Source organism: Gouania willdenowi, chromosome 11 (genome assembly GCF_900634775.1).
Source record: "Gouania willdenowi chromosome 11, fGouWil2.1, whole genome shotgun sequence".
NCBI classification, from domain to species: Eukaryota; Metazoa; Chordata; class Actinopteri; order Blenniiformes; family Gobiesocidae; genus Gouania; species Gouania willdenowi.
The window spans coordinates 4919967-4936616 of NC_041054.1; the positions used below are offsets into that span (position 1 = coordinate 4919967).

The 16650-nt window shown below is 38.2% G+C and overlaps 1 protein-coding gene across 2 annotated transcripts in view; it reads left to right on the forward strand.

Moving 5' to 3' along the window:
• Window positions 1-16650, forward strand: part of crybg2 (crystallin beta-gamma domain containing 2) — a 58639-nt gene that overhangs the window by 14428 nt on the left and 27561 nt on the right. For both annotated transcript variants that reach the window (XM_028461037.1, XM_028461038.1), the window contains exons 2-4: window positions 3388-3490; window positions 7851-8006; window positions 8680-11765. In XM_028461037.1, coding sequence (XP_028316838.1) covers window positions 3388-3490; window positions 7851-8006; window positions 8680-11765 — 3345 coding nt within the window. The remainder of the gene's footprint in view (window positions 1-3387; window positions 3491-7850; window positions 8007-8679; window positions 11766-16650) is intronic.

Consider the following 16650-nt stretch of genomic DNA (forward strand, 5'->3'; position numbering starts at 1 on the left):
AAACAGCTCTCACTTAGTTGGTAAAAAGACCTCTGATTGGCTGAACATTACGCTTCTGGATTTCTAAAGCTTGAATACAGAGCCAAGAGAAGGAGCAGTGTGTCTTCTCAGAACAGAATTACAATGTGCACAAAGGTCAGTAAGGATCGGTTTACCAAATGTGCCAAAAACAACTTACATACTGCAGTTTTAAGGGATAATAATATCGTTTTTGCTTCGCTTGCATAACCAAAACCTATGGTGTCTGTTCTCTGGGTCTCTGAGGTTCTCTATGCAGATGCAAATGTAACTCATTAGTCAACTAGCTTGAGTTCTTGCTCGGTGTTCTTTATGCTGTGTCCTCTTTCTCTTAAAAAAACACACTAACATTTTTTTTGCCACTTTCGTCTCCGTGGCTTCTGTTGAGCTCCATCCAAACACGGTCGCATTCTTTACTTCTGAATGCTGTGTTGCAAGTTCACACAGTGGGGAGCTTTGTGAGTCTGGGGATATTGTTCCCTGTTGACATGTAAACATGCATCATCTTGGGAAAAAGACAGCACAGGACTGGCCTTATCACTGGACATCAACTGAAAGGAGTCCAAATGTCTCGCAGTGGGTTGGTTTCTTGCCTGACTTGACCCCTCCTGTCCAATACAAACATAGACCTTATGATGGCTGTTTGCACACACAGACGATCGTAAAGAAGAGTGAGAACTCTGTCAGCTCACGTTCATTACAGCTGTAAATAGGTCGATCAACAAAGCTGTCCCTGCTTTCCTGTTTCCTCTTGTTATATAATGTACCGTACGCTGCCTTTGGGTCTATGCTGCACTGGTTCTTGTGTCAAATGAAAATGTACACACACTCATCCTAAAAGACAGGAAATTGTATCGACTAACTTGCTGTGCTTTGCTACTTTTTGGATAATGACAACTAATCGTTAGGTACAGAGGACGAGGAGAAGGAAAAAGAGAGACAAATGCTTTGTTTTGGCATTTTGTGGTGCTGATTTGCTTTTAAACACGACCATTTATGATATGAACCTTATTCAAGCTTTGACCAGAACCCGACAAAGCAAAAGTGAAACCTAACGGGTCCGACAGACATTAGGTTACCGACAATTAAAACCTACTTTTTCCTCATACAAATTACATATTTACGTTTGTTTTAGTGGTAAGCCTACTTTTAATAATAAACTGTTAATGTCAACATCAAGTCAGCGCACAGGGAAACAAACGTGCGTCAAACATGTGCCCAGTGTGCCCGCAGTGCCAGAGACAGCAGTGGATCTATTTTAATAATCCACATATCAAATTTAAGGATAATTCACGTTTTTGTGCAGAAAAAGGATTGATTTAACAGTGGATGCTTGTTTCAAGCCTGTCTTAATTCGTTCCCACCCTGCTCTGATCTGCTCTGAGGACAGAGAACTGCGCACTGACAACTGAAGCACTCACACAGAGCTGTTGCTGGATATAGAATCATGTTCAATTAGGCATTAAATAAATCATATTGATATTTAATCCTTATCACCTATATAAGCGCATTGCATTTTTTTTTTTACGGTATTGAAACTGATACCATTGCTGGTCGACCAATGAAAGTCTTGGTCGATCACAACGCCATCGACCAATTAGTCGACTAAACGACCAACGTTGGCAGCCCTACTAATCTTCGTATCCTTTTAAGCTAATTAGTCTGCAGCAGTTCACACTGACGTTTATCTGCAGCATGGCGCTAAGAACCACAGAGCCGTTCTTCTGCATTGCTGTTTTTATTGTACATTCCTGAAGCAGTGAATCAGCCTTTTATTTTTCCAAGCAGCATAGTTTCACTCATCGTAAAGGCTCTATTCATAAAGAGCAGTCAGGTTACCGGAGATGTTGGCCTTTTGACAAAAAAATCCCAGCATGTCAAAAGTTTATCCACAATGTTAAAACTGACCATTTTATTAGGTTTCTAGAGAACAATAAACCTGGGTATATTTTAGAATCAACAATATCAGGATAGGCAGAAACTGAAAACGTCAAAGTAATTGTGATGAGTAAAAAATTCTGATACAGAAAACCTAAGCATGACATAAACTAGGTTGCTTGTACTGTATATCTTGGATGTGTAGAAGTTGATATGCTCACACTCGACCACAACAAAAATAATTTTTTTTAATCTACTTTCAATTTAGTGTTATGGCGCCAACTTGGGTTGTACAGAAACATTATTGGTACCACACACGCGAGACGTATACCTCCTTATTTATTTATGTAAACACAGTGCGAGCCTGTGGTCAAATGTTACCTCAAGAGCTCTTTTGTGCTTGTTGGTCATGTTCAATTTATACCTTAAACTGACAAAAAACAAACAGATTTCTTCAAAAGGTTTTCCTCCTCCAAGACATTTATAAGAATCCCCCTGGCTAAACGAACTCGAATATGATCTTAAAGTTCGAAAAAAAAAAAAACAAGCAGCATAGTATAGGAATAGACACATTTCATGTGACGTATGCATACTAAATTAGGTGCATGCGGGTGCAAGGTCAGTGCAAAGCAACCGGAGAACTGCATTGTACTAGCATTGACACGATTGCAACACTTTTGTTTTCATATAAAACCACACAATGTCATTGTGTTCCGTTGCTGATCGCACAAATAGGAGTACAAACAATCCAGGGCATAAATTTTACAACATACCAACTGTAGGCACCCTTTTCAGATGAACAGAAGAGACTTATGGTTGCATGCAATCAAACAGAGGCTGACGTATCTGACACACACACACACACACACACACACACACACACACACACACACACACACGGAGAGAGAGAGAGAGCGCTGAAACATTTTTATCAAGTAAAAATGAGCCAGTTTATGATTGAATTAATAATATTGTTGGTCACATTCAGTAAATGCTTTAAACTGATAGAAGTTGATTGATTTAATGTGCGATATAAACGCGCACACACACAACAAAACAGTTTTCTCCAAAAAATCTGAATTATGCTTCAAGACCTGCTGTCTGAATGTAGTCTAGTCCCTCTCCACGAAGGGAAGAGGGTGTGGATCATCTTTATTCTATATATAGTGTTATTTACCTTATTTTATGCTTCAGTCTATTATTATTTCTATAATGGGGGCTTATCCAGGACCTGGGTATGGTTTCAGTTCTTCATGTTGTTACATGTGATGGTTTTAACAATAAAGAATACTTGACTCCTTTCTTGAAATATTTCAGTTTCCTCCACATTTCAAACAGCATTGAAAAAAAAAAAGGTCTCATAAACTGTATTTAAAAGAGGGACTTAGGATAATCAAGTGGTTTTGTATAAACTAAGTCTAGATTTTGTCAAGAACTGCTTAAATATTTATTTTTTATACATTCGCTTCTTGTCATTCTTACATTCCTCAGATCCCTTGAACCAAGTTACGCAGCCATAGATGGAGATGTGGGCGTCGACGTCGCCCCTGACATCAAACGGGCGTCTCTCTACGCCACCGCTCCCAGGTCAAAGGTCAGTGAAGCTGTTTTCTCTACTTACAGGTGCCTTAAGCACGCCTAAGCTAATATTATGGCTGATTTATGTACAACCACAGTTGTAGCTATTCCAGTTCTAACTGGATTAGACATATCAGTTTCTCACTCAGATTGAGGAGCAGGTCTATAGGTTTTCTCATGACAGTCTCATATCATAGGCATGTCCCAACATGAATGTTCTTGGGGGCAACGTGTTTTAAGGGTGAGATTGTTTTTGCCTCACATACTCATAAACTGTCATTTATCTGAATCCCGCTGGCAAAATGAACTGGAATTGACTATGGTCTGAAAAAGTTAGTTTAAAAAAAAAAAAAAAAAAGTATTTCTCCTTTACTGAAATTATTCTTGTTTCCTTGTTGTTGAAGTTTCTACATTCTCCACAATACATAAAAACCTTTATTTTTTTCTTTTACTTAGTTTTTATTTATTTCAGCCAACACAGTACAGTAAAAAAGATTGTAGAGTTTTCCAACATTGTGTAGCAATAAGTAAACAACAACAACCAGGCAAGAGAGTAAACTGGAAAATATAGCAAAATAATAAAATGTTCGAAATAAACAATATTGTAGTTAATCTTGACATATCCAATACATGTATAAAAATACAAGGGTAAACTGTGGCGTCAAAACCAAATCAGTTTGATTGGACTCACTTATGATGGTTATGGTCTGCTTTACCAAACATCATTAGGAATGTTTTTTTTTTTTTTTTTAGAACGAGGCAGGAAAACTGATAAATTCACCATTGCCCTTGTCATATGCTCCAGTAGGGGGCGCCAGTCTGTCACATAGAGCATGGTTGTGCCACTCACTGTAGTCAAAGCTGACTGATGACACCTGCTGAGCAAATGCATTAGTAAACAGCCAGATGTTGACTCTCATAAAACGCTTAATTTATTTTATTTTTTTACTTTGTCTGCACATCCTGCTGAAGGTCAACACTACAAGAAGTGCAGTCTTTTTAAGCAGCAATGTATGTTTTGTTATTGCAATTAAATAAATGGATTAATTTTATTACATAATTGTGACCATCATCAGTTCTCCCTAAGGAAGGGTAAAACACTTAATTAAAGGGAAGATATAAAAAGAGAGGGCAGTGTTATACCTAAGTGAGGGGGAAAGGAACAGGGAAGAGGGAGTCAGGGTAGGTTGACTGTTTTAAAGTGAGATGTGATGTTATAGTTGTGCGTATTGTTGTGTAATCAGTTCAGCCAGTCTGGTGACAAGTGTGGAGAAATTGAAGTGGGTGACACAGCACCCAGCTGAAGTATAATGATGGTGGCCGTGAACAGAGGGAAGGACTGAGTGGTAATACCTAAAACAGGTATTTGGGATCAACGTGTCTATGGTTAAGCCCAGTACGAGTTTATCCCACAACATGCCAGTGCATCCATGACCAATGTTTGTGCAACATTGTCCCAGAGATCCAAGGTCAAGAGGCAGCCACCGTCCTCCACATACACACCCGAGAAAGCCCCAGGGAGCCGAGAACCCAGTGCCCCCCGCCAATTTGCCATATTGCAGAGTCAACATTAATCATAGGATAGATGCATGGATTAGATCCACAGGTGGTCTGGGACATGAATTCAGCCCTGGCATTTTCTGTCCAGACCAGCCCACGACATTATTAGCAGATAGACATTATGAAACAGTTATTAAGTCAGTGATGCTCAACATGTGCTCTATGTCCTAATTTTAATTCTTATGAGGGGGAAACTTTTTAACCCCTTTTTACCTATTTCCTTTTGTCCCACTTTGCCCCTTTTGACATTTTTTTTCAAACTTGAGCTATCTTTTGTCAATAAATATCCCTTTTTCATATTTTTTGTTTTTTGTTGTTATTTTCTTTGACACTTTTATCCATTTTTGTCCTTTCTTGAATTTTTAGGGCCACTTCATTCAATTAAGTTAACATTTGCCCAATAAATACCATTTGTTTCCTTTTTCCCCTACCCCATACTTTTTGTTCCACATTTTTGCCTTTTTTGACTATTGTTTGCCATATTTTGCCCATTTAAGCTCCTCTTTACCATTACATACCACCTAGTCACTTTTCACTCTTTTTTTTTTTTTTTTGTTGGTACTTTTGGACCATCTTTGACCATCTGTTGCTATGTCTGCGTGTACTCACTGATCAAAAAAAAACCCCGTAGTGTAACGGACCGGCCCACTTTGGGTCAACAGCCCACCGGTATACCAGATGGCCAGTCCACCCTTGATTAGATGTGACTTCATCTCTAGTTTTAGAATTAATGGAAATGTTGGGTTACAAATGAACATCTCCTTCCATAATCTCTTCAGACTGCTCGGTCAAAATGAGCCAAACTTATTTTATATGAATTAAAAAACTTATTTTATATGAATTCATTTTGGAAACATCACAGTGTGTAATCTCATCTCAGTAGCATACCCTGACTCGGTGACTCCATTGATAATGGTGATAAAAGATCTAAAGCAACCTATTACTATCAGCAGTGAGTAATGTCACTAATATTGTATTTCCTTCACACTACGTGTCAGACTTAACACCCTGGGTTGGAACAAGTGGTCATTGATTGCCTGATGTCTGGGCCATTTTATCCACATTCTTGTCAGCGTTTAAAATAATGACCAATCAAAGCATTAACACAGGAAAGAACAAAGTGATATTAGTGTGATGTTTTTTCTAATTTTAAAAAAATATATACTGTATTTTTCTGTCTTCATGTATATTTGTCATTTTTTGTATATTTAATTTTTTTTTAATGGTTTAATTAGTTTTTTGTGTACTTATGCAGTTTCTTTTTTGGTATTTATGCTGTTTTTGTTTTTCTTTTCTTAAATTTTGCATGTTTTAAGAGTAATTTTTTTCTTTTCTTTTTTTTCTTTTTTTTGCATATTTTTGTCAATTTTCCTGTAAATTATGGTGTGTTTCTGGAGTCATTTTCTACATTTATTTTTGAAGGCCAAACAACATTAGGCAGAGGGCTGCTTTTGGCCCCGGGGCTTCCAGTCGCTCATATTTGTTGTAGACAAAGTGGCTGGGCCTCAAACTGGAGTCTGTAATTCATATCAATCCATCAGTAAAATAAAAAAAAGGCTTCACAGCAACACACCCAGTCAGAAATCTCACTGATGTGGATGACTAATGGAAGCTACAGCTCTAGGTTTCCTTCCTATTGTTATCAAGACTCGACTAAAGACTTGTTTTGCTTTTGTCTTCAAGACATTTAAATTGCATTTATTGTTTCTTCTTCTCATGACATTTGAGTAGACAGTTTTCAGATATATAAAGTTAAGTTTGATTAAACTGATACGACTGTTGGTAATGACTTACTAGTCTCATTTCTGTCAGGGTGGGGTCGGATCCAATGCTTGGAATGAAGGTTTGTTTACAAGTGTCTTTGTGTTTTATCCTCTGGGTAAAGACACGCAGGGTGTGCAAGATAGTATAGCACAGGTGCAGTATTGAATTTTCAACCTTGGGATCGGGACCCCATTTGAGGTCGCCTGGAATTTAAATGGGGTTGCCTGAAATTTCTAGTAATTGATTTAAAAAAAAAAAAAAAATTTAAAAAAAATTACAGATTAGGAATACATTTTTGCAGTATATTATATACTTTTTCAAATGAAAACATTCCACTTAGTATATTTGTATATTGTATTTTTAATTTGCAAGTGATTGTTTTGATGACTTGTTTTTGACTTTGAAGCCCATTGTGTTGCCTCGTGCATGAAATGTGCTATATAAATAGTTTGATTTGATTTTGTCAAATATAAATCTAGTTAGTAAAAATAATAATAATAATAATAATAATAATTTTAAAATTGCAGTTAAAAATATCTGAGCTGGCACAACTTTTCACTAATCTTGGCTACTCTGTATTCATAATACAGTATAACATGAGCAAAAAAATCATTCTAGAAAAAAAAAACTATAGGGTTATCAGGAAATTCTTTATCAAAATAGGGTCACGATCCAAAAAATGTTGGGAACCACTTCTGTAGTGTGATTTAGCACTGAGGTAAAAGTTGGGGATAATCAAGAAAAATGCCTTTGAAAGGAAAATCTCTATGTAGTTTATATCCATACTGTTGAACTAAACATAAACACAGTAGTAAAACTCTGTCCACTGTGGCCCTTGAATTAAAATTAGAATCATATATGGTGTCTTTAGTTGATTTATTCTATTTAGGTACAAATTTTTGTTCCATTTAAGGAGGTTTGAGACCAAATTAAGGCACTGAGGTGTCTGAAGTAGTTACAGTGAAATGATGCATAAACAGGATTAATCCAGTGTTCTCTGCATTTCTGTCTCACCTCCCATCCTTTTGCTTTGGTTTCTGTTTTTCTCTCAGGATAAAGAAATCACCATTTCAGACCTGGATTCCCACAAGACCAAAAAGTTTTCCACCCTGTCGTTGGCCTTTAAAAAGAAAAAGAAGAAGGAGGAGGGAAATCTCTCCAAAAGCACATTTGTTCTCAATGGCCCAGGTCCTGAAGACCAGTTTGAGGTAAAACTAAAATCTTAACTGTATTCAATAAATCACCTGATTTAGTCTTTTTTTCTCCTGATATTTAGTAAAACTCATTTTCTTTTTTTAAATTAAATTTTGTTTGTGTAAAGGTAACATTTTTGCTGTTTATCAGTGATATTAGAGGCCACCTTTCCATTGGACTGCTTAAGCACAGATGTGGCTCCAGATGTAGATGACCACCAGTAGGAATGGGCGTAACTGAAGAATAAAGTTGTATTAAAACACTATTAGAATTTTTAATTAAAGGCCTTTTACTGTCATTAGTTATATGTGAACAAAAACTTGTGTGTAACCACATCTGATTTAAGCTTTTTCACACAATTTTAAAGTCAGTTTTGTTATAAATACTGTAGTAAATTTGAATGGAGTCACAATCATGAGGTAACTGTTGGTTGATGTATATACCAACAAACTTCACAGCATACCTGAATATGTATATACATATTCAGGTATGCTCTGAAGTTTGCTGTGAAGTTTGCTGTGAAGTTTGTTTGTTTAGCAAAGCAGATAGAACGGCTCTTACACAGTACATAAAGTGACTTGGTTATTTTATTATGAAAAATTGCAGCAACTGGAACAATTGTTTGAATGTGGCAACGTTGCATCTTCTGTTGGCTTGTCAGTGAAAGTGTTGTTGATCTTCTCTCAGACTCTCCAGGACCTCAGTCAAATGAAACTGGATCCAACCAGCACAAGACAGTTCAGCATGTCCCAACCAGAGCTTGATACTAACACTAAGTTTGATATTCCTTCTCCTCCGCCAGTAAATACAAATCACTCCGAGTCGTACTTTGCTCTCACAAACCAATCGGACACAGATGTTCCCGTTCTCACCCAACCTGAGTTTGAAGAGTCGCTCACAAATGGCTTTGATATTCACAAAGAACCACTGGAGGCACCGATCGCTACCATTACTGAGCTGCATGATCCAGATTTATCAGTGAAGGAAAACGTTGTTTCTGATGTTTTAAGCAATGGAAAGAATAAATCTGTCGTCCCGACTGTAAGTATTGTCGTAACGTCTGAGGATGACGTTAAATCTGAATCCAACCCTGCACCAATCGTGCCAGAGCCTTCAAGTCTCAAACCAGCAGCTGTCGACTTGGTCAGCACCAGTCTGACTGACGAAGGACTTTTTCAAAAGCCCATTATAAAAGATGACGGCTCTAGTAGTGCTTTATTCAATCATCAGCCTGTTGCCTCAGACATGGCTGACGGCAAAATGTCAAGCAATGAGATTTCTACGATTGTTGACGATAAAAAAGCAACCATTACCGAAGTCTTAAGTTCAGCTCCTACACTTCAAAATGACAAGTCGTCCTTCAGTGGAGATGCTACAACTGACCATCAGGAAGTGTCAACTACCAATAGTGTCAGTGACACTCTGAGAATCACCACATCATCAGCCATCAGCGGCGAGAAGAATACTCCCGTCATCCAAGACGGAGTTTATGGAGCTTTGTACGACTCACTTTTCCCTCAAAACTTCACCTCTGAGGTGGTTTCTTCAATGCTGAACCCTTCAAGCAAATATCACAGCCTGTCGAAACATAGCAACACCCAAACGGAGCAGATCACGGTCCAGTCCACATACGACTGTAACACAGAGACCAATACATGGCGCTCTAGTGCTTCCTCCACCTCTTATCTTGACCCCATTGGTGGCAGGAGGGATGATGCCGTCGACGGCGGCTTTTCCTCGCTCGTTGAAAAAACGGAAGAAACCGCCACAGAGAAAAAACCCACAGAAACGAAAAAGGAACCAGTTCTGGTGAAAATTCTCAACGAGTCCCACACGGAGACTAATTACATTCAGTCTCGTGTTCCTCTGTCATGTGAATCGGATGCTGTCAAAAAATCCACTGAGCTAATGTCGCCAGAAACAAATACTGAGTTAAGAAGCTCAGATTTTGATAAAAAGTCTTTCATGGTCAAAACTATCGTGCATTCTTACATGTCTTCTAAGCCCGAGCCCGATCCTGCTGTTCCTAATGTGACTGATGAGTCAGCATCTTTCAGTGCAAAGTCATCAGAAGCAGACGCTGTAGAAAGTCATTCGCCGATCAGAAGAGAACCAGTCCTGATCAAAATTCTCAACGAGCGCCACACAGAAACTAATTTCATACACTCCTCTAAGCCAACGGAAAGCAACATCAGACCCCGTGAGATACAGGACTTGGACAAGTCTGACTCTTCTCTTCAACAAATTAATGACTCTGTTGATGGTTTCTCCTCCGTCAATGAACAAACTGCAGTTTCCACTCAGCGTATTGATGCAGATTTCCACAACAAGTATCCTTCATCATCCTTAGATTCAAGCTTTGAGCCTGTTAGCAGTAATAGCATCCCCCACTCAGAGCTGAGCCAATCCCTCACAGAGGAGAAAACAGACAGCCGTGGCTTTGTTCACAACAGTTTCAGGTCAGTCACTGTGAGTCAAAACGACACCCCTCCTTTCTCCACCTCTGAAACATCCCAAGAGACCAATACTCAAGTTACAGAATCCAAACACCGTGTGATTCTTATCAAACAGCTCGTCACAGCCGAAACAAGTGACGGTCCTGCCGCTGCTGCATCAGACAGCCCGACTGAAGCAAAGGGGATTGTAATCAAAGTGAGAACGGAGAGCATTTCCGACCGCTCTGGATCGATGGATGTACACGAGGGGCTTGTGAGTCCGACCTATCTGAGTGTTGGATCAGATGACGGCAGCACCACAGAGGTTTACTACAGCGCTGAAGAGGACAACATGGTGGAGAGCGGGAACGAAGAGATGTTAATGGTTGCAAAAGATCAGGCTTATGTGATGAATGTTGAAAATGATGCACGACTGGATCATGTGTTCACACCACCACCAGAGGCACGAGAAAAGGAGACGAGGGATCAGGTTATAATAGTTAAAATTGAGCGTAATGAAGGTGAAACGGAAACTGAAGTCTACAGCAACCAGATGGAGGTTCAGCAGAAGCAGTTTGGAGGTCAGATGTTTGAAGCAGAAACAGGAGGTAGTGCTTTGTGCAGTGAAGCCACAAGTCTAGAGAATGAGCAAGCACACGTAACTCCTCCACAAACCCAAGCGGAGGTGGAAAAGGTGAGAAAGGAGGAGTTTCTGGCCACACCGGTTCAGCCGGTGAACACACTCATGGTATGTGACTTTGCTCCACCCTCAAATGAGCTGCACGGGGAGGAGTGGTCAGAGGGAAACGAGAGTGCCAGCTCGGAAATTAAATACAATGTTCATGAAGTGGAGGACCTCCTCAGCCAGGGGGGAAAGTGTGTGTCTGACAGAGGAGAGTATATACACACTATTTACAGATACACAACAGAGGAAGATGTGGTCAGACCCACACTTAATGAGACTAAAGAGCAATTGTCCGAGCATGTAGAGGGAGATCAAAGTGAGGTGAGCAAAGAACGCATAACCATCAACAGCAGCAGCAGCAGCACAAGCCCCACATTGACACACGATTCTGGTGCAACAGAGGTTGTCAGGGGCAATCTGACACACTCCACCGAGCCGCAATCAGATGCCACGGAGGCTGAGCACAATAGGACTCCACCAAGCATTGAGTGGGTGGATCCAATTACTCAGAGCTCTGACAAGAACTGCAAGGTGCACGAACAGGTGCCAGTCCTCCCGTCGGGGTCGAACGCAGACGAATGCCATCCTGTCTCAGAGGCTGTGCCAGAGACCCCAGTTTGTCCAGCTGAGAACCAGGAGAACCTGAATGAGGGGTGAGTAAAAAAAAAAAAAACAACTTTAAAATGTAAAAATAGTTGGTGTCATGCTGGAATGTGTAACATCCGACCCTAGCAGTACTGCTGTAATGTTAAACACAGCCTGTATAATGTACAGTTGGGTGACGTTCACTACATCTGAACGCAGTAACATAATGAGTCTGTGAAATATGATGTTGCAGCGTTTGTCAAATTGAAGGACATCTGTGGATGAGCTGTCAGCTTCAACAACACATTCGTAAACATAGCAGCTGGAACACACCCATTTGCAACAGCATGTGTGTGACGTTATCCTTAGGTTAGACAAGGGGTCACTAACCTTTCTGAAACTGTGAGATACTTCATAAATACCGTATAGTTAAACAAGCTACCAGTTTGTGAACCACTTCTTAAATGCTAAATTTTCATGGTTTCACTTGAATTAGTAAGATAATAAGGAAGGCTAGTGTTAACTTAAAAAGGTAGGAAATGTTTAAGTTTCAATATTTTACTAGCTACTAACAAACAAATTTCAACTAATTGTACAACATGTAACATTTCTAAAATTTTTCAATATATACTGTATATCATATTATTTTCAACATGCCACTGGCCATATACCAAATCTGCAAAACTTAAAAACGTTTGTCACAATGTTTCAGTGAAAATTAACATTTAAAGATGGTAATTTAATACTAAAACTGTATCATGTGCAGCAGTATTTAAATCTACTAAATACTGACTAGTGACTAGAACTTCAGAGGGCACCTCACATCGTCCATGCGGGCTACCTGGTACCCACGGGCACCATGTTGGTGACCCCTAAGTTAGACCAATGAAAAAAAACTACTGGTCCACCTCATCATCATCATTCTGTTAGCTCAATATACAGGTCATGTCTTTGCAATTACTTTAGAAATCGCATGTAAGGTTCCAGAAAGTGTAAACACATCCAAAATGTTAAATCAGTTCTATTAATATACATAGATAAGGAGCTATTTGTGTCACTGATTCTTTAGGTAATACTGTACTGTATTTTTTTGTTTATATTTTATTTATTGTATATATCCACTTTTTATATGGTAAATAAAACTTTAAAAAAGAAAAATTTCAGTCTGAACAATAGAATATATTCAATTCAATTCAACTTCATTTATATAGTTTATATAGCACAAATTACAACAATAATCCTCTTGAAGCGCAATCAAAGTATAAAATTCTTAAGAAAAAGGGAAAACCCAACAAATCCACATGAATCCACATTTATGGAATGTCTATAAATTAATAATTACATTAAATTAAAATTGTTTTAAAAAAACGTTTTACAAAAATATATTTGTTGAAATATTAAGTGTGAAAACTATTTAATAAACTAAAATTATAGAAAATTATTTTAGGGCTCAACACCCGACCTTTCTCAAATATAACCCCTGTATTTTAGTGTATGAATTAATGTTGTGTAACATACATTTATGTTAGATAAGGCAATTGTATGCCAATATTTGTTCCTAGAAGTAGAACAACCACCTGTGGTTCAAGGTGAAGATTTGCCTCATTGAACATTAGATTGTAGATCTAAAAGTTGATTTCTCTGGCGCAGTGCGGTGATCCCTGAATGCGTGTGTGTTGTTGTTGTGTTTGGCATTTGATCTCTTGATGCATTTTTCCAGTGAAATTCTTAGCACTGGTGTTGAAAGCTTCAGATCGAGTAGATGAGTTTTTTCATCACTTGTTTTGTTCCATCAAACAATGAAGACAATACGACACTGGAAAATTTACTTACAGGACATGTGTTGACAAGCCTGATTATTTATGGAACGGTTTGGAGACGGATTTCTGTCAGTAATAAAGCCAGACTCTTTCATTTGTCTCCTGTGTTTGTCTTTACATTTTTACAGTGCAATACATGTTATCAGCCATGACCACAAGGTGGCAGCAGATGCATGTCATGCATTTTTTTTTTTTGTAGATATCTCGAAGTCAAACATTTGTTGTAACTGTGTACACACTTGGTGAAGGTGTGACATTAAAGGCAAAGAATTCCATGACTACTATTTGTCAATTCAAGCCCTGCTCCATTTCTAAGAAACAGGCCACTAATATTTCAGGATCTTTCTGCAGAAAAAAAATTTGTTTTTTAGAAGAAGATATTCACCCCCAACATTCTTTCTTTTGCTTTTTGCTCATCTTTCATGTAGGACTGATTGCCTGCTGTGCAACACCTTACTTAGAAGCTAGAATGTCAAACTTGTGACGAATTTCCTTTGTGGTGATGGGCTTTCTGTCAGCTGAACAGGTGAACAAAGAGAAAACCACACCTAGACGTGACGAATGTCACTTTTGCGCTTCAAGATTGTTAAAAATAAACAAAACCTGACATGTCAGATTATATTTGGAACGATTCCCAAACTTAAAACTCTGTTATCATGGACGGTAGCTAGACAATTGTGATCGAGCATGTGGTTTATCCTCGTTTTTCCAGGTTTTTTTTTTTAATAGAGTTGCTTACTATAACATGATTTACGTTTCAGTCTGTGACTGACTTCCACCTTGGCAAACACGTCTGTACAGTACTCGACAAAGTGTTAAAGTCTGTCAGTAGGAGATTTTTTACTTGAATTTCAGCCAAAGTATTTTACCCAAAAGGCAACTGAGACAGATAATTTAGAAGGTAAATACAGTATCTGGCCTCGCCTTCAGAGCTCCGTTAAGTCTTTTGAAATTAGAAAATATGCATTGTCAGATGTCTGATGATGAAACTAAATGCTAACCTTTCTCTCTGATTCCTAAGCAAGATTGAACTTGCAGAACTGAGTTAGCATGATTATGTAATAAAAAAAAAAGTGTCTGGGTTTAGCAGGGACTTTCCATTGGACCTACAGGAAGGCATTACATTTCTCCTCACATCACTTTGGTGCTAATAGTTTTTTTTTTCTGCTGGTGACCCCTCTAGAGACCCAGGGGTGCAGGAATTGTTATGGGGGTACATGAATAGAAATAAAAAAACAGCATGACAACTAGGGGTGTCTGATCCGATGTTGATATCGGATATTAGCCAGAAAACGAATATATATTTTATTGGACTGCATCTAAAATCTTAGATATATATGACATATATTCAATTGTAGAATACAGTAGATATTATGTTGAAGTTTAAAATGTATGTAATCAATTGGTTAACAATAAAATGGGTCAGTTTTTCTCATACCTACTGTTGCTGACTGTTGTTCTGGCGTTTAAGTAACATCACTTGATCAAGCCTTTTCTAACATTCCACACTACAAAACAAGTAATAAAAGTAGGAATGATTGGTGCTGATATCGCATCGATATCGACCAATACCTAAGGTTGCAATATCGGTGTCGTATCAGAAGTGAAAAAGTTGTATTAGGACATCCCTAGTGACAACATTGGAAACTAGAATCAAAATTGACCAGCAGTCAGGAGCCTCCATGCATTACCATAAATTACACATTGGCCTATGTAAGAAAAACTGCCGTTTCGTGATCGATTGACACCTGTGACTGACTATCGTGCTTGTGTTAGATATACATCATACAGCCTCAGACAGGGAAACAATCTCATTAAAAAAAAAGTAGTTCTGAGCATCCTCTCAAACTCACCTTTCTCATTATAGTTGTAGTAAGTTGTATTTCATAGTTTCAGGGTGATCAATATGAATGTTTTATTACTGGGATATGTTTAATCAACTGTTAGGTAGATTCTTTTTCCAAAAACAGAGATTTGTTTTTCACTGAAAATGACTGTATGCAAATTAATTAAATAAAGCAAACAAGTGATAATTCTGAATACGACATTTTCTTGTGTGCTTACAGATTATTATTGTCTTATTATATACGTTATTCCTCAACAAGATCTAGGACAAATTTTACGGTCGGGCTACATTGTATTTGATATATGTTTTTAAGTGTGCAGAATTAGGGGTTACATGGCTTTAGGTTAAATATCTAAAGAGGTACGGGACTGGGAAAAGTTTAGGAACCACTGTTCTAGCGTCAGCAGGTGACTTCTTCTCTCAACAATTTAGCCTTAAAGGGATAGCCCCAACGACAAAGGAGCTGAAATAAGATGAGTCAAAAACATGTGAACACTGTGGCTGAAATCCCCAAAATGCCCACATATGCAGTTTGTTCGTGTGATTGGTGGCGTATCGCATTAGCAGCTGCTTACTTGGATTTCTCAAAACTAGTCAGTCCTTGGGATGTATCATCACCCTTTAATACTGAATTGTAACTCACTACAAAGATCATTTGTACTTTTTTGAATTGGCTTTACAAACTGAGCGTAGTTTAAAACTGAATATCGAGTTACGATAATAAGTTGTAACATTTCAACAGATTTTCAGTTTCCAAATTGTCACTATCAATTAAAACTAAAAGATACCACTTTTTTCTGACACAAGTACTTTGAGATTTGCACACACTGATGCTGAGTGCATTGATTTATTGTGATTGATTTATTATTTGCTGGACAAGTTTGCTGTGCACAAGCTGCCATATAATTATTGTTCTTTCACAACCAAACTGTCAGTGGTGTCGGTCTCTGAGCATGTTTTACAAGTACAAATACACATTTCTGTATCACATCAGATACCGGATTCCAATATCAGTGTGTCACTAGTAAAAACCACATTAAATATATATTATTTACTCAATAAAATAGGGTCATTGATGAGCTTTCTGGTCTGTTCCCATGAAAGGTAAACCCTCTTTATGAAGCTCTTTATACTGTCGGTTATTTTTTGTTAAACAGAAGTAGCTTAAAATAAGCTCTAGACTTTTTTTTTTTTTTTTTTTGCTGCTTGGAACAGCTGAGCAACTAATTAAGCATTTTACGTAACTCCCCAATAGCCACGGAGCTCCTTTGGTCATGACTATGAAAA